Genomic DNA, 19,498 nt, shown 5'->3' on the forward strand with positions numbered 1-19,498 from the left:
AGTTTTCCTTTCCTCCTACTATATTACTATCAGTTCTTGATTACACGAAGTGAATGAGCTGTATACAGCTTCAGCATGAAAAACCTGTTTCGCGTTTAGGCTGCAAGTGATGGATTCATTAATGAGTGGAGCATCTTCATCGCACATCCGCTGGTAATCCGTAGTCCTCACTGTCCTCTGGGCATGATTTAATTTCGTCGATATTCAAGGGAGACTGTGGATGTAAGAAATAGCTAAATATAGCTGTAGTGAGCACTTAGGAAGCGATCTTCAGTGGCGAGTTTAGTCAGACCAACAGCTGTACATCCGTTAAAGCCCATGTCCGCACCTTTGCTTCGAATAGTCTTATCAATAGGTCATTGAAAAAGAATAAAAAATGAAAGGCACGGCTCACCACCAACAATTCGGAGCTGACCTCAACATTCAAGGGCACTCACGTTTTTCTTTCACGAAACTGCAACTAACATCAGTCTAATTCCTAAATCACGTATCGCCCTCCTGTAATTTCTTAAGTATGATAACTCACCTACGGTATTCAACTAACTGTTGTAGCAGATAGCACGTACTCCCGAATGAAAAACTCCAGAGTGCACTCGATCTGACCCATTACGCTTGAGGGAACTGTTCTAATCCAGGTTGCCGTATACTTCCCCATCATCCATTTGGTAGTCAAAACTTAGTGCGACAGCAAATTTGGTCACATCGATTGCTAATTATGAAGAGAGGGGAAATGGGTTGGGATGTTTATGAACTTCTGTCGGCCCCTAACCGATATGAGCCAATGAACCTTGAGTGCTCTATCTGTCGTCTCAAGCAACACTTTTCCCAAGTCCTAACGCAAAATCTTTTAAATAACTACTCTTTCCCTGGACGTTGCNACTAAGCAATTTGAGCATGGTTTGCTTCATTATTCTTTTTTTTTTCAATGACGAATCTTGTGGATGTCACACTTGGGTCATACTCAATAAACTGTAATTTTGTTGGTAATCTATAGAGAAGGAATGCAAATGCGATGAATGTTACTTTGTGTGTTGTTGACAACTTGTGACTTATCAACATTGTCTTTCGATTCCAAGGTCCAGTATTGTAGACTTCATTTCCAACTGAAAACCAACCTCTATCATGCACTCCTCAGCTGTGATCATTAAAAGAAATAGTTGTTTTAATTGATCCAGTTCAGTAACAAAAATATTTAGCACCTCCTAAAGCAGCACTCTAGGAACCACCTACTCATTCTTGAGGACCTACTCTCTAATTCTGGAAGCTTATGGATCAACATGAATTATAGTGAAGGGCACGTCACGGACATTAGGTAAGAACGCTGGAACACTTGGCATACTAAGCATCATGTGACGTGAGCGAAAATTTAAGCCAACTGGAATCGATCAAAAAGTGACGTCACCGATTATCTGTTCGATATTCATATATTTATTCCAGGTGGTCAGAGGTCGAAGTTGACTGCGAAGTTCCATTGTTGATTAGTCAGTACATCAAATCGCATTTTTGAGTACTGCCATTTTATTGACCTCATTAAAGTGAGAAAGTATGTACTTTAACGTTTCACTTTACCCGTTTCATAGGTCTGATGTATGTATGGAAATAAAATTGCGGAATTAATCTGAAGATTCATTTAGGCAGTTCATTCGGAGGGACCAAAAGTCAGTCTTAGTTTCTCGCAGTGGAATATGGCTTTACCCGAAAACTGATTTTCATACGGAAACTTATTGCCAGAGACCGCGGTATAAGTTACTTAAAATGAAAGTAGGGCGATTGAATTTGAAAAGACAAGTTCAAGCTCACATACTATGAATGAAAAGACATCTCTAGAGGTATACGCAAGACAACTACCGATCGCCCACTGATTGCCTGGCGATTTACTATTGGCTAACGAAGTACTGCAACTCAAATGTGCACAGTATTCTACACGAAGGAAAGAAAATGTCTTGGTCTCCCCAAAAAATCGTCTCGTTTTGACTTAGTCACATCCGAGCTAATCGCCTACGAGAAGCGCGGTTTTTGATTCCCCTAGGGAGTGTATGCGTTTCAGAGAGGCATCTCTCGTGAAAGTGATGCAGATAGGAAACACAAAATAGGGTTTTCAGTCTCTGGAACGTTCATGAAACCTTGAGCTGAAAGCTTCGAACATTTCGCAACGTAGGATTTTCTGCCTGTGGCGGGTACATATTGTTGTCAACATTATTTCGTACCTTATATGTAATGTGCAGAATGACGCCCAGCCTTGTTCCATACGTAAGAAAACAAAGCCGCTAAACGCGCGTTACGTCTGTGTTTTACAGCGGCATAAGCTGAGTAAACTGGGGAGCGTGAACTCTAATAAGCTAATTAGCTTTAGGTTTCATTTTTACGCCGATACAGCGGTCATCCTTTCATTGCGAATGGCTTAAAACCCGGTCTTGCAACAATTTATGCTTGCAGTGCAGCTCAAAATAAGGTTATTAGGTGTATATTTTCCTTGTGTTTCAATAAACCGATGGGCGAAGGGAATAGGGGCCAAGCTTAGGCGTATTGAGCTTTTGAAGGATTTCATGGTTAACTTTTAAAGAACTCATGGTCAATGAACGATCAGCTCATCAGCGGAAGAGGCTTTATGCTCATTGGCCCAGTGACCTTGTGGAATGTGCTCTGGTGAGGAGCAATCGATAAGTACTTTTGCTGAAAGACACTAAACTTTGTAAACTTTGGAATTCCGTGTTGCTCCTAAAAGACCTAAATAAATATCTTGTCAGCTTGAATTTATCAACCAGCAGGTAACTTCTATGCGTGGACCATATTAAAATCCCTTTCTTGAAAATGTAGCTAGGAGTACCGTGGCATTACTGGCCTAGCCAAGTGAGCAGAATAATTCGCTTCTCTTCCAGGGATTCATTGTTCTTAACACTGTCGGCTTTGGAAGATAACCATCCTTTCCAATCGACTTGCTCGATTTATGAGTAAGTACCACAGTTTCTACCGTCAGTCTTCCAAGCAACTCAATATTCCAATGTGTTGGCCCAGGTAAAATGTCGATGACTGATGTGTAGATATAGTTCATGTTGAAAAATCTGAGTCACATTAATGATGGACAGACTAAGACACCTCTGTGACAGATATGTGAACAGAATGATGGTCACTGTGAGGCTGAGTGAAGGGTTGCTTGTTTTCATACTTCTCTCGATTTTGTTGTTACCATATCATGTGTGTACCGTTTCCTGTCTGACTGGATTTACCGGTCCATGCTTGTCCTTAACAGAGCACTATACGACTCATTATACTATGCTAAAAATTAACAAGTATCTAGGTTCTGGTGTTGTCTGTTGGTTGCCATAGGCCGGGAACCTTCATCTGAGACCAAATTGACAACACACTAGGAAGATGTTCAGCACAACTTGCAGCGTCTTTGTGTTCCGCTAGCAATCCACTCACACACCACACAGACCATAAACTGTGTGCGCTGAGTTCTACTGAATGTGAAGGACCCACCTTATGACTATTCTCAACTGCTGGGAGCTTGATGCAAGAACGTTTTGTTCAGGTCACCTCGGAAGTTTGGGGAACTTAGTTGTACTTCGGTGTCTCTGTTATCAGGCGTTCATGTAAGCAAGCGTGTTTTCAGAGGGGAAGCACACAACAAAATAGAGTCATCTGAGTTCTCATCGATATCAGGCCAACGAGCAACATGTCCTTGCCGACCAGGGGATATACAATGACTCGCAAGATTTCACTAGTTCTGGACTGTACTGAGAATAGTCTGAGTATGGTCAGAGTGATCTGCGTAATGATAATGCATTCAGCCAGTTTCATTCTCGAAGACTGATGATGTCTATGCTACAGATATAGGTATGAATAATAAAACACAACTCCCTCACTCATACACTACCCATGAATTTATTTCGTTCGGGTCATTTTTACTCACCGATTTATCTGCAAACGGATGAATAACACCCAAACGTATGGCCTTTTGCCTAGGACGGTGAACAAAACAGAACGCCAAAGTGTGGTGGTTGCTTTATTTGCCAGTTGTCACGAGAACTCAGACTTGTGGGGTCTCAAATTCATGATGAAATATATCCAGCTGGTATTCGACGCAGTGTCTTGTTGCACCGTGACTCCGCCCAAAGGCAAGCTCAGCGTTCATCTTCCATCGTGATGCAAGAACTGAGTTGCAAAATTTTCGTCACTAGTTAAAAATTATCCCCAACGACGGTTGTGTCGGCATTCTGTCGTTTCGTTTTTGTGTGCATATTGTCTGTAGCGCATTCCCATTTGAAAAGCTGACACGGACGTCTCCCTCTATATGGTGGTTCCAATGTAACCAACATTACCACGGCCGCCTTTTGAAGCATCCGAAAATGTACACCGTCTTCCGACATGCCTGAAGACACGAGGCAGTGCAAAATGCTGACGGAAATTTACGCCAGAACCTCCAGGGTCCTAACGGAGTCATATTGTGTGTCACTCCCAGTTTCAGCACGATAAAAATCCGGAAAATGCTCCTGAGATGACACAACAAAACGCATTGCGTAAGCTAGACAACAGAATGAATAGAAGGATATGCCTTGTCAGTGGGTTTTCAGCGACTGCAACTTGAAAGCGAAGGCTTGTGTCATGACCACACCGTACTTGATTCAGGATATTCCTAAAGATCCTCTTTCAAGGATGGCCGCTTACCTTGAGGGGAACTTCTGGAGAGCAACTTTGTTAGCTTGCACTCTACAATGAACAGCACTGCCCTCATGTAGTGGCACCCAACACAGCACGACAACCACACGGAAATTATCACTCGCTGACAAAACAGTTGAGGGATAAAAATCAGTGAATTATTTGTAGCCACTTGTGGAGCGCATTAGTGAATCAAAACGACGGATAAATGCAGTCGGAGATATAAAACACAAACTTGTACGTTTTTGGATGGTTTTCACCATCACGACACAATCAGCAGTTGATAATAGTCGTTATCACTAGCGGCTACCTCCTCAAGGGTTGAAATAATAATAATAAATATGAGTCCACATCTACAGCGTTTCCAACAACCTAAACCCCTGCTCACCAGTATCGTTCACGTAGTAGGTTTTCCACTATTCTCATGAGGTTGGTAGTCTGGTTACACTAGAGTGATACTGCAACTTGTGCGGGGTAGACTTTCAACTTTTCTTCTGAGTTACTAATTTTGGAAGGAATCAGCCTCGATCCGTTCAGCATCTCTTTAGTGGTGTAATGGGATTGCTACAAACAAGTCAGCAAAATAGACATGGCTGTACTGAACCAGTTTCTCACAGTAGAATTGTGAAAAGTTGCACAGTGTTTTTTCCATTTCTTTACAGTAAGAAATTAGTTACAGCTTTCCTGGCATCGATTACTTTGCGAGCCATGCTACCTGCAGATGCTTTAGGTGCTCTTTAATGAAGTAAGGGACCCTCTGAATTCCAAATTTGTAGTTCACCGGAATAAGGTGGATGCAATTAGTGTTCACAGTGCAGCACTAGCAGCATGGGAGTGACAAAATAAACGAATATACCATTAAAACAAGCTGATCTACCAAAAGGACGTGTTTTGGGGTTAGACACGAGTTGATGGCAATTGACAAACATGTGGGCCCAGCAAGGCACAGTGAGGTTGTGGTGGGTGGATGTTCTTGCAATACTCGAGGCTTCAACCCTTTTACCAAATTCTCCTATGAGTCTCTTAGGGCAAAGTTTGAATCTAGGAATTTGGTTTTGGTACCACCAATTTTGATGCTTTCATTCTCTAGAGAAACTTTCACACCTCTGAATACATGTTGTTATCAGTCTCATGGTTCGAAGTTGATGACTCTGAATTTGGCAGGCACATGCAAGTTTTGAGTGGTTTAGTGAGTGACTCGCAGGCAGGTATCATGTTAGGGTAAGTCATATCGCTCTCATAAGGGGCCCGATAGGATATGCTACTTGACAGGCTATTCTGAGAGACAACGTAGAAGCTCATCCGGCATGACGGGTGAATAATGGGTGCCTAACCAACCTATTCTCGCTTCGAGCCCGAGTAACACATCAGTAAATCTGATAGACATGATCAAATAATGGGATGAAAAAATTGAAGATTATAAGGGAAATCGGGAATGAGACCTGAGAAATACTTGATGAGGCGTCCGAGTAATTTGTTGTGAATAAGGAAATTAAATATCTCTCAGCTCTAGTGGTGTATGGTAGGGGTATGAAGTTCAGTTCAGAGAAATGGAGCTTGTTGGTGATGTGAGGAGATTTGGGATTTTCAATGGTTCTTGGCTTTTTGACACAGCTTGGTTCACTTACTTGCGAAAATAAGAGTTTGATCGATGACAGGACAAACAATAAAATTAGTGCTAAGCTCTAAAAGAGGCTATTAGGATGAACAGAAATGACACGTTAGGGCTAGAAAATTCAACAAACCACGGTCGAATAGAGAATTGGACTTACGAACAGCAGTATTCTCAACGGCGAATGTCTTCACACCGTCTTACCCAAATTATGATAGTTCCTGTTGAGCTTTTCCATCACTAGCATGCTTATACGTAGCCTAAGTGTTCCACTCAAGTGAAGTCCGGGAATTTTGACATTTAAAGCCAGACAGTTTTAAAGTAATGACAGTTGCCATCAGCCTCTCTCAGTCGAATCACATTGTCTCAGTTGTTTTCCGTCATTTTTTACTTAGTGCCAAATTTTTGTTTCTGCTGGTGTTACTTCCCCTTTTACACGTGTTTCGAAAAGTACACTCACTTGAATATCAGTTGGGTTTTCAGGCGAAACTCAACTTAACCTCTCGTTTCTGATATCCTGCATCTGAATATGCTGCACAAAGGCTGTTTCTTTTTTCAGTTGGTATGACATTCGAGATATCGCAGTATGTCCTCACAGAGGAAACTACTCACAATTTAGCCGAGGACTCTGCATCAACCAACAACCTGTTTTACCATTCTTGGGGCTCAGTCCCCGATTTCCCGCCAATTTTATGTCCTACTTGAATGTTCTCACAGAGGAAACTACTCACAATTTAGCCGAGGACTCTGCATCAACCAACAACCTGTTTTACCATTCTTGGGGCTCAGTCCCCGATTTCCCGCCAATTTTATGTCCTACTTGAACTCAAATCGGCCTGACTTCGGCATGTACATTCACTAACAAATCACTTTGGTTATTACGGGAGACTCAACTGGATCTCCCGTTTATCTCCCGTTTAGCTGAATGTGCTGTTGGTTTTATTGACTCGTTCGCCATTGTTTCTAGGTTTAGTGAGGTAGACTCAACACAGACAAAGTGCTACGCGCACAACCAAGCATTAGACCCACTTAAATAAGATTTTTCTTAAAAAAGTTTGCGTTTGATCGCATGACGAGGCACTAAGCGCAGCCATAATCAAGGTAGGGAAAATTAGGGTCTGTTCAGCTTCGACTCAGAGGTCAGTGAAACTTCCAGTGCATCAAGATCGTTAGATTCACTGATTCTCTTCAGAACTCGTATGAGTACTGACTCGTATAAGATTAATGTGTGCCCAAGAGGAATAAAAACCACACCCAATAATTAATTAAGGTAGACGCGAGATTTTTTTTGTTGCACCATGCTGTCGTTTGTGCGTAACCTGTGCTTCTATCGGTCGATAGTTTACCCAGTCGGCACTACAAAGCCAGCGTCTTTTGAACAGACAAAAAGGTAATTGCTATACTCAACTATGACACCTTGAAGTTAGTTCAGAACAGAGCTCTCAGCACAACAAAACTCAGAAATTTACGACAAAACGGCGGAACTATTAGTCAAGGGCATCCGTTACAAGAACCCCACAGAGAGGAAAAGGTTTTTCTTTGGTTAGCGATGATATACTGATCGAGTTTTTTATTGATTAAACCGGAATCCATCTGTTACGTACCAGTAACGACTTTTGCAGTCCTCATTTAAGCCCACCTAGGTTTTACAATAATTACTCTTTTATAAGGATTTGCATGCGTAGACTAAACATTCTATCAGTTCAGCACCTTGAATCGAACTAGTGTAGATCTCAGTCATATACTTTTATTGATATTCATTACCTACAAGGTTTATCCCGGCTCCGACAAAAACTTGTGTTATGCTTTCAATAATTGCCAAGTGGCTGAGAAGCCATTTTTCGTCAGTTTGACGTGGATATATGGGAGATGAGTGAGATGAAATAGGATGGAATTAGTGAACAAACGAGTGCTTTAAATTCAGAAAATAGAGATCAACCAAGTAGAAGGTGCCCAACGTGGATCCGAATCATCCACACTCAAATCCATGGTGTTTATCGTCAATGGGCTACTCTCCAGATACCTCTCCATTGCTGGGATATCGTGCGTAGTCAGCTTGAACTAGATCATAATTGATTAGAGCATTCATATGGTTCAAAGTTATTACATAGGCCCCAGTCTTCGAGTAAAGGTGACAGAAAAATTGCCTGCTTAACACACGACCCTTACAACAGACGGTAGTGAGTGAGGGTAACAGAAAACTTAGTTTTTCCAGAGCGCACTACGACGTCCTTATCCTCCTACCTCAGAGAGAAATCGACTTGTATGACGTTTATTTGTTCAGTATACGTGAACTTCCTGTCTATAATCGGACCAGCGCCCGAATTCCCATTAGTTTTTGAGCGCCCTTGAACATCACTGTGAAACAGGAGGTACTTTTCCCATGTCTGGTTTCCATTGCCTGCTCCCTGCTTTGCCTATTAACTCGGTTTAATGAACAGATTTAAGCAAACGCACAATGCCCTGTCTCTTTGCTTCCTTCTCGTATGGAAGTGTGTGCACACGTAACTCTAAGCTTGTAGCACAAGTGTCACGTGAGATTTACCACAACTACCACCAGTGGTAATTGAATTTACCCGCTTCTTCCATGCACACCCACAAAACCGGAGCAGGTGAGTTGGCAACCAAAGCTATCCACCGCATTCGACGCACAAATGATTGACACAGTCGCTTTATCAATATACACACTCGTACCAATTTGCTTTGACTGTGCTGCCGTGGCTCGTGTTTGTGTGTGATATTGCAATTTTACTCGTTCCGATGTTGTCCCTCCTTCGTGTAAAATACATGCAGCGGCAGTAGTGGTAGTAGACATTTGTCGTGCGCATGCTCGAATTTCGTCTGAAACCGGGTATTGGCAACCTCCTCTGTGTGCCCCTGTTCGAATGTGTGCGAGTCGTAGTACGCATACGTTTGTGCGTGCGTTGTGTATTGGCATGGGTCTTGAAAGATTTCTGCTTCTGCAGTTTGTCAGCTATGGCAGCTGCCAAAACCACATCACCCTGTCCTACATGAATGGACAATTGAATGGATAGATGGACAGATGGAGAGTTGAACGGATGAGTGATGGAACGAAATAGCCAAATGCCATGCGTAAATTGACTGACAGAATGGAGACATGCGAATGGAGTGGCGAGCCCAGTTACCGTTAAATACTCCCCACATGCATTCTTTGGTGTGTGTGTGTGTGTGGGGCGAGCCCAGTTACCGTTAAATACTCCCCACATGCATCCTTTGGTGTGTGTGTGTGTGTGTGTGTGTGTGTGTGGGTAGGCGCATATAAAGGCAGACATTATTAGTATGCACACAAATGCCGACGCGAACTTCGGAAGCAAACTGGGCTTTCTCGGTCTGCTATTTGGGAGCTTTGGAAAAGGTCAAACGTAATTGGTTCGATTAGGATTGTGGTTAGTGAAGAACTGGCCGTCAGTTGTTGAATTTTTATCGTCGGCGGATGTAAAGCTCGGCGTGGTTTCACGATGAAAGTAGGAATTGTCTTGGACTGTCTAAATCATTTCATTCTGAAGCTACTAGTTGGCGAAAATACCTGGAACAAATCTAACCACGAAGGTTTTTTTGTATAACAGCGGTGCTTACACAAGAGGTTCATTCAAGTATTTTTGAATCGGCCCTTATTCCATTTGACCATTGTGAACCATAGATCGATCGCGTATGACCAACAACAAAACGTAGCCGCACCAATTTTACTAAGAGGTGCTTTTTGGTTGTAAACAGGTTTTTAATGAAAATGTCACTGATTGACAGAATCTACAAAGGTTACAGTCAGCAATCGGAACCCCTCAGCACGGGGAGTCTATCAAAGATACTAGGATCAATAAGTTCAGATGTCTGCTAGCAAGGAATGGAATTGTTAAATTAGTTCATTCTTAGACCTTGTTGTCAAGACATACATATGTAGCAGAATACAATCCGATGTAAGCATTAGTATCTAAATGTACAAATTTCATGGTTTCATATATACTTCGGTATAATTCTGGGCCCTGCTTAGCATTTTGATAAAACTGCGTGAGTAAATTATCGTGAATATCCAGTATTCTCGTCTATTCAGCTCCGTGATTCAAGAACGAACATCCCGTATACTATCAACCTTCCTTATCATTCCGTAAGCCGTGCAACTAAATCTTTTCATCATAGAGCTTTGAGGGTACCTCAATTCTGTGTTCACTTCCTGCTAGGAATCCTTTTCGACACTTTGCGGAGATTTACGGCGAAAAGCTAACCCTGACTTCAAGGTGAAGCGCCTTGATCAACGCTATGTAAAGTCTTTCCAGGATGTCTACGCTTTCATCAGAGAGACAGAAAACGCAGTTATTTAGGACATATTTGTGTTGCAAGAATAGTTTCATTCCTCAGCATCAGCATTCTATTCATTCCTGAGTTTGAAGTCAGTGTTCACACTTTAAATAAGGTTCCATCTGGCTAGATGGAAAGATGACTGCATCCATATTTCACATTTATAGGGATGGTGTTTAGCGTGAAATAAAAAAGACAGTTGAAAGCAATTCAGTAACTAGCTTCATCTGATACTCGGGTTCCAAATCGATATTAAGCCAGGCTACATTGCAGGTGTAAAATTTACTTCTTATAAGTGATCAGATAGCCATAAAATAAACAAACATATACAAATAGATATTTTTGAGAAATTTCTTACATTACCTAGCGCTGTGTTCATGAGTGGTTCAAGGGAGTGGCTAGATGAACCGATGGATAAAGTGAGCTGTTGGATAGGAGTGTACTTTATCGTATGCAACTCATAGGGTACAGTCTTTTATTAAAGACAGTGGGTTTTGTGAACAATGAGGAAAGACATTTTTACCACCTTCGTTGTTTTCTCTAACCTTCGATCTATTTATGACACTGCAATTTTTGGCAGCCATGAAAGCTACATCGACTACGACCGTCATCGTTACATGGACCGCTCTTCTGCACTACCCAAAGGAAACTAATTTGAGAGCTATTTGCGTAACTCTGTTCGTAGTNTGGTAGCTCAAGCTGTAATAATGGACGCAGGCTTGTTCGCTGTGCTCAGGACTGGTTGTAGACATCTCAACACTAGTTACGGTGGCATCCTCAGCGTGTTGTAAGTGGAAATGCGTTGAGGTTGGAAATGCGCAGTTATTGCGCGTGCATGGACTGATGCAGGGTCTACTAACCCAGATCGACCTTGATCGCCTGGGAAAACAATTCTACTGGCCTGTTGGTTAACCTGTCTTCTTATTGGTGGGTGTCCACACCGGGTTCCGTTGCTTCATCCGCTGGTTTAAAGATCCAAACTGACTCAGTGTGACCATTCAGTTGGCAGTCCGCCGGTCGTAGCGGCAAGTAGACAAGGTAGATTTCGATATGCCGGTTAACTGAACCCTCTGCAGAGTATCATGCAACCAAGTTACCCAGCTCAGCGAACAAACCGAATTTATGGCAGTGTGGAGATGCCAAAACGCATCACAGTATGTTACATGAGCAACTACAACGAGCTATTGTAATATAATTTGCCATTCAGAACACGCATAATCTAATACGTGCATTTTTGACGACCGAGACTTTACAATAACCTCTCGAGGGTGTACAAACTCTTGTGATCCACCAAAAGCTATTGTGTGCTCCTTCCATAGGGACCACCACACTACATTGATCGTGTTTTCTAGGTGAATCAAATCTCTTCACTAGCTCGTCTGGTACGGTTTCTTACAATTTCGGTGGCAATAACTGGAGCATATTTCTACCCATTTTAACATTCACGCAGTTCCTCTTATAGAACAAGGATTCCAAGAAAATGGCGAATAAGAATATTTTCTACTCATGGAAAAGCCCAACTCACCTCATGGTTTCCAGCTCTTATCCCCCTAAAGCGACCGTTGGTCACTGCTTCAAACTGAGCGTAACCAATTCTATCAGTTATTAGACAAGCAAAAGAATCAATGGGTATTATTACGGTCTGGTCTAGTGGTGAAAGGAAGAAGACCGCTGCGGAGTTATTTGTTAGAAAATGCCAACTGACCTTGATCGTTTGGCTATTACGTTTGGTTAGACCATTTGTTTGTGGGTGGTATGGTGCTGTCCTTAAATGTCTGATACCCAGCTTCTGAATGCAATTCCTAAAAGGTAATCACGGCAATTTCAGTTTTGCCGGTTCACAAGTCCTCCAACCCGATCTAAACTCATCAGAATCTTTAGTCACATGGTTCAAAACCAGGCAGATGTGTCGTTCATTAGGAAACTGCAAACACCGCCGAAGCGCTGTGTTTGAGTTCGGTCAAAAAATTTCTTCCATCCACAATGTGAGCTTCTAGTTCTCAAAGAAGTTTGCATTCAGGTGTCCTTCAAGATACCCAGCTTCTGAATTCAATTCCTAAAAGGTAATCACGGCAATTTCAGTTTTGCCGGTTCACAAGTCCTCCAATCCGATCTAAATTCATCAGAATCTTTAGTCACATGGTTCAAAACCAGGCAGATGTGTCGTTCATTAGGAAACTGCAAACACCGCCGAAGCGCTGTGTTTGAGTTCGGTCAAAAAATTTCTTCCATCCACAATGTGAGCTTCTAGTCGAATCTTTAGTCACGTGGTTCAAAACCAGGGAGATATGTCGTTCATTGGGAAACTGCAAACGCCGCCGAAGCGCTGTGTTTGAGTTTGGTCAAAAAGTTTCTTCCATCCACAATGTGAGCTTCTAGTTCTCAAAGAAGTTTGCATTCAGGAGGTTATGTTGCATGTCTGTCAAAAAACAGGTCACTTGACGCTCACTTTTTACGGCTACTTTACTATCCAAGAGAAGTAGATGCACGCTAATTCTTTAGGCCCAGATTGTCCTCTAGCTTCAGAACAGGAATGTTCAAAATCAGTTTGACCGATTCGTTTGCTTATTGTTTTGTTCACCAACTAACTGTCCCAAAATGGAAGCCTGCCCAAGCCACGTACTGTTTAACACGACATGCGGTCAGCCGACCATGACTAAATCCCGACTGCAATTGATTGAGTCATTTTTCGAACATCTTTGAGCATGTACTTGTCTTGCGTAACAAGACAAGTATTTGACGGGATTTTCGACCATCTGCAGTGTTATGGGCGATAAAATGCCTCCGTGAAGGCTAATAAAGTTGGGATTAACCTCGAGAACGTCAGATCTGATTACTAAGAGCGATGTCTGGTCTAATTTAGCGCAAATTTGATATCCTTTCACGCCCGCTATGAGACTGTTGGTTAAATGATAAATCTTCAGTTAGACGTTTGTATCAACATGCGGAGGAAGAAGCATTACACAAATGTATCAGAAATCACAAGGGAGTTGAAAAACGCTTCTTCAATTTACTCGCAGGAAAAATTGTGGCAGAAGTGACAAAACTAGAGGTCTATCGGGGGCAACATGTGAAAATAAGAGTGTAGACTGGTGTCGTACTAGAGAAAGCGGTGCAAAATTCATCTAATGGACGTAGGCTGTTTTCACTTACAAATCAATTTATGCATCCTAAAAGTGCCACCAACTTTGTCAGAATTAACTAACTTCTATTTTCACACCTAGGATTGAAGATCACCTCCCATTTTCGAAGTTAACTGCGGGTAAATATACATTTCAAATGGCATAAAAATCTCGATTAATTCACACACAAAATACGAAGAGAGGCTCAGTTTGAGCCCTTGTTGGGTCGGTTGATACATCGTATCCTACTTTTGTTAAAAATTCTCCAAGGATTAATCCTAAAGCATGAGACGAGAAAACAAACACCTTGCATTTCACGAAATATTCAGGGTTTTTTTAAATGAATTGCACCCAGAATTTCGCAAACCTTCCCTCAATTGAATTGCTAAACGTTCGTTTTGTGTTTTTAGACGAAGAGAGTATAGAATGTCCTTCGCCTGACGTTGTCTACGAATAGCTAATGAGAGGTGACAGTTAGCACCATTGGCAGGAAATGAGCAGCTTAGTTCCAGCGAGCTTTGTCTCAGTTTTCCTGCGATGTTATCTCACAGGTTTCACATCAATCCGCCCACTCTGAACCTGGCAATTTGTGTTTCAAACGATGGCGTGATGGCAGAAAATTTTGCTCGTTTAAATAGTTTTTAGATCGATTCAGCTGACACACTTACGGAGTAGCTTTAACGAAGGTCTGTCTGTGCAACAGGAAAATCCGAGTCATTTTAAAAAACCTTGGGGAGAAAATTTAAAAAAAGGGATGAAAGGTTTGAGGTATTGCCAGTCACACTTGGCGTATTAAAACAGAAAATGGTGAAGCGCCCAATGACAGCGTGCTCAATAGTTAAGCCAAAGGCTGTAAGATCAATATACCTGTTGAAGGCTGTCCGTTTATGTTTTCATGTGAGCTCCGTGAAACATTTACCAGTCCAGTCAACAACGTCCCATGGTGTTTTCAAGCTCAGGCCAAGAATCGAGCGATACTATTTGTCTTCGTTGAATCATAGTTATCACTGCTTGTGTTCAAAGCACATTTTTTGGCTGGTGGATACATGGCAACGGGTGTAAAATTGATCCGCCGCCCAACTGTGGTAGAACGTCAAGTTCGGAATGTCGCCCAACTTTAGAAGCCCAGCGTGATGCAACTTTCACCCACGGCTCTACACGCCCTGATTCTGGATTGGTATCAGCTAAAGAGATTCGTGCATCTCTTACACAATCCAGAAAGTATCGCATGCATCAAATAATTTTGGCATACGGGACTGCTTGTGTAAATCTGGGAAGTTTAAATTGCTATTAGGTGCTGTATAGAATATGGTGATCATTCATGCGCAGACTGTTTTTATTACACGAGCTGCAAGTTTAGCCATGGTTGAAGTTGTTGGGAGCAAGAATATTGGATGCAGATGGATTGCTAGCCACTCAGATATACAGGTTCTCAGTTACAAAAACGTTATTTACGTAAAGATTAGGAACAGGGATACGCTATCACAGTTGTATGAGTCATGGGTAGCTCCAATGTCTCCAGGCAGCGCTTGCGGTGCACGGGATATATTACTGGGATAGTTAGACAGGAACTCCCATGAGAGGCAAAGTTAATAAGCGTACATCTTTTGGCGAATATATGCGGCTGCACGTCGACTGGTAATGGGACCGAACTCAAAGGCAAGTCAACGGATAACTATGGAATCCACCGACGAGAAGTAGATTACTTGGGCATGATACATGTTCTATAAAAAAATCAGAACCAGGTATTCTGAATGTTTTATTGGTCATGGTTTTGTCTGAATAACCAGTTATTAATCCATGGATATAGATTTCGACCAGATCTGTTAGGTGAAGATTGAAAGACTGATCTTTTCGGGACTAGAAACACCACAGAACGGGTATATTAATAGCCTGTGAAATACAGAAAGAGATGAGTCAACAACCGCAACAGATGCACCGTTACGAAGCAGGAGGCATTTTTTCCTATAGTGACTGCAAACAAAACACAAACGCGGTTTGTCTTCAAGATATCCGGAAGGGTATATATATATATATACATATATATAGTATCACTTTCGTAGTAATCCAGGTAACAGGAACAGAAGGAAACCATAGTGTTTTGACATAGCAACGTATTTTGTCGGCACATATTCACCCTAATCAAAGTAAAACGAATTGTCGAACACTGAAAAAATGCATTGAAAACTTGCAGACGTAGATTCACTTTCGAAAAATTGAACCAGGCCCCTAGTTTTTCAAAGCAGTTTCGCAAACAATCAAGTTAGTTGCGACTGATACGATGGCATTGGATTAGAGTTACGATAAAAACACGGTCTAATAAACACGTCCAAAAGATTCGACAAGTTTTTTAGCGTAGACATACTAATTGGTATATCCATTCAAAAATTTACTAAGTGCTTTGAAGAATTTATCAAGTCATCCAGAGATCCGTATCAGAGGTGATTTTTTTCTCGAATGAAATCACTGAATGTCCGTAAAAATTCTACATGTCCTTTTTTCTGTGGAATATTTATTAATCAGCATGCTCTCGAACGGGGCAGCGAGCATTGTCAATAACGAAAAGCAAAAACGATTTTGTATGCTTGTTTTGAAGGTGAAAGCGACTGGCCTGAGGAGTATATATACTGCACAACATCCCTTTGATTGTCGACGTTCTTTTCAGAAAAAAATGCGAAGCTCAGAAATGGGAGCTCCTGTGGCTTCACTTTCGGCCAACAGTTCTGACCTGAACTGGACGTGAAATCATGTGAAATTCAACGCTTATTGTGACTTTAACTTATGTGAACAGATCACAGCACCATATTTTATTGTCTATTCATCAGCCATAGCGAGTCCCCTTCTTACTTCAGTTGTACACCGTTGTCACAGATTTTTTCAAGCGAAATTGAAATGGATACTTAACTGATATTCATGGGTTTATGCTATAGCAAGAACGCTTATTCGAACCGTGCACAAGAAGGCTGCTTGTACAGGTCCCTTCACACTTCAACGGGTACGTTCCGTGTGCTATTGAGCTATCCTTATATACTTTTTGTTTTGTTCAGTTCAGGCGATCAGGATTCCTTGGACCCGGATACAATCGAGTGGAAACTGTTTTAACAGAAGATGGTTATACTAGGCCATTTACTCCCAAACACTTATTCCAAGGATGCCACCTCTTACTAAAGTATAGCACCAAACAGAACAGTCATTTTTGTCTGTTCATTGAGCTGCCAGATGTCGCGCAGAACCTATCGACTAGAACCGGTCTTCTCATCGTTCTGTCTCACCAAAGATCAACTCTTTTGCCTCCCTACATTCTTCTCTGGTGCACATTAATTAAAGCACACAACAGTCGTTTGCCCGGACGAATTTGCCGACACTTCCAACGCAAATCCAGTTAGAACAATCGATAGTTTGGTGTTTGGTTATCAGACCCAGAATTATCATCAAGTGAACTTCTTGTAAGCATTAGCCTCTTTCATGCAATGTCTAAAAGTTATTCGAAAAGAGCGAAATACACTCATTTGCAAACTAATTTGTTTTTGCGAGAGACTCACCTGTCGACAAATTTTCAGCAAACTTATGAGTAGTGCATTGGGAAAGAAAGCAATCGAAAAGACCTGGTAGACGGACCTTGTCCTCAAACAGACCCTTAAGATGTGAAGTGCGTAAGCGAAGATATCCAGTTTTGTTGGTATTACCAGGAGATTTCAAATGTTTTTATTGAGGTTTCGCCATGTGATTGAAGCCGGTCTACGTTAAAAAGTCGAGAAGCACTGCACAACTGTTTGATTCTCATTAGAAATTGTCAGCGATGCGCATTTCACAAAATTCCAAAAAGTTTCGAACCCCTGACTTTCCGTCTAGTAGTTTAAACACGCAACCGATGAGGAACACTCAACACTTCCCAATAAAACTGAGTCGGCTTACAATGATTTTCGATTTTTCGGTGTAGATCGGTTTCAATTCAGGGAGGAAACCTCAGTCAAAGGATCCATCTCTACCATTTCTGCTAATTTGCTTCAGCAGGGAAGACAGACAAGAATATTCTGGTAGCTGGCATTTCTGGTGGCTAGTGAACGCTCCTATTTTCCCTCCGTTCTGTGACATCTGTTTGATTTTTTGGTGGGCTCGTCAATTAAGGCACTTGTCGTGATTTCGGTCCAGTCTCCTTGAATGTTGTTTTCCGCTATCATGTCAACCATGACCGAGTTTCCACAAATGGTTCAAATACTTGTACAATGGGTGTGAGAAAACTTTTCGAACGTCAATTCCATCACATCCTCGTTTTGTATGACCTAGTGAGTAGTCTTCGTAGAACGCCGTTTTCATCGGTCAAGCAAAACAGATTCCAAGCCATTTATTCCAGCTCCCCCCAGAAAGTGTTCCCTTGTGACACGTTGCACTGGTGACTGACGTTTGATAACGGACTAACTAGATATCAGACTGAAAGCTGTTTGGGAACAAAAGGCTAAAATGGACCACAGCATGAATAGGATGTCGTTCGATCTTGACCTTAGATCCGACCTCGGGGGAGTCAGAACTTCTGACAGGTGCTAGTGAACGCAGCATACAGCCGCAGCTGTGGTTTTTAAATTTTTCGGCTTATGGGTATCTGGACTGAAGAAGATTTTGGTCCCTGGATTTTCGACCCATAGTCACTTCGGTCAATCGAGTTCCTCCAGGTACAGTCGTCCAGGAACCTTCCTCACTCAGCTGCATTATTTTCAGACTGATCTAAATCAAATGAGCCAACTCCAAAAGAGCTCGTCTTTATTTAATGCATTTTAATTTTCTATAAAAACAGAATGAAATTTAAGCATACACGAATCAATAGTTTGTTTTGAACCGAAGGAAAAGGTCACACGAAAACAATGCTGTTGACCTTTGTCCAACAGAGCACAAAAAATCAACAATAGAAATCGCACACATTTCACATGGGTCTTTGAAGCGTTCGTGAACTTGTATGCAGAATTTGATTATGCACTCACTCAGTTGAAGCTCAGTTGGAGCTTGTTATACGTGATACACGTTTCGAACATTCAGCCGGCCAAGATTCTGGGATACGGATGACTCATCAAGCTAGAAACGAGCATGGTTCATTTTGACTCATTTGCACACGAATTTGGTTTTAATAGGGAAAAATTAATTGAATCTAGCTGAATCTCTCTCTAATGATGGTTCTGGTGGAACTGGTAGAACTGGGGACTATGGTGAACTCCAAGAAAGGCAAGACATTTTGGGGGCCGTCAAAGAATTTTCACCAACCTTATTATTAGCGTCCTAAGTTTGGTTCATCCCTCGCCTCAGTTGTTGGTTCAAGAGGGACCTGCGATTGTCTAGCAAAAGTTTCATAAAAGTCCGCGGTGAAAATGGTACAGTGTATGGTTTCTACTGACAGTAATCTCATTTATGTGAAGCAAACTGAGTGAAGCGATAACGATACCCGAGAAGAATGACAATATTACAAAATGGCACTTTGCTTTGCGACATTGAAATCCAACATGATTTTTCGAGAAGTAGTGCTCTGATTGAGTTGCGAGTAAAGGTCGATCATAAAACTACGTATCTAAAAAAAATATTTTCCTGCAGTAAAAGATTGTAGCTTGATCTGGAGGGCACATACATGTTAGGATACTTTCCATGTCAAGATGAAGGTGTCATCCACGAGAAAGCATCATCAGAAACCACTGTGGTTGTTAAATTGTTGGGTAAATTAAACAGTATGAACCCGATAAGTATTCTGGTGGACTTTTGGAACATTTTTGCCATTTATCTTGGCCTGGTGTTACTGAAAACTGAAATT

General features: G+C 41.7%; 1 protein-coding gene across 1 annotated transcript in view; it reads right to left on the reverse strand.

The window, feature by feature from the left end:
- Positions 1–136: 136 nt before the first annotated feature.
- T265_00049 (hypothetical protein) overlaps positions 137–19,498 on the reverse strand; it is a gene marked incomplete at both ends in the record, with an annotated part of 114,508 nt that continues 95,146 nt past the window's right edge. Inside the window, one exon of the mRNA XM_009163706.1 lies at positions 137–214. Within this exon, the coding sequence (XP_009161970.1) occupies positions 137–214 (78 nt within the window). The remainder of the gene's footprint in view (positions 215–19,498) is intronic.

Source organism: Opisthorchis viverrini, assembly GCF_000715545.1.
Source record: "Opisthorchis viverrini unplaced genomic scaffold opera_v5_1, whole genome shotgun sequence".
Classification (NCBI taxonomy): domain Eukaryota; kingdom Metazoa; phylum Platyhelminthes; class Trematoda; order Opisthorchiida; family Opisthorchiidae; genus Opisthorchis; species Opisthorchis viverrini.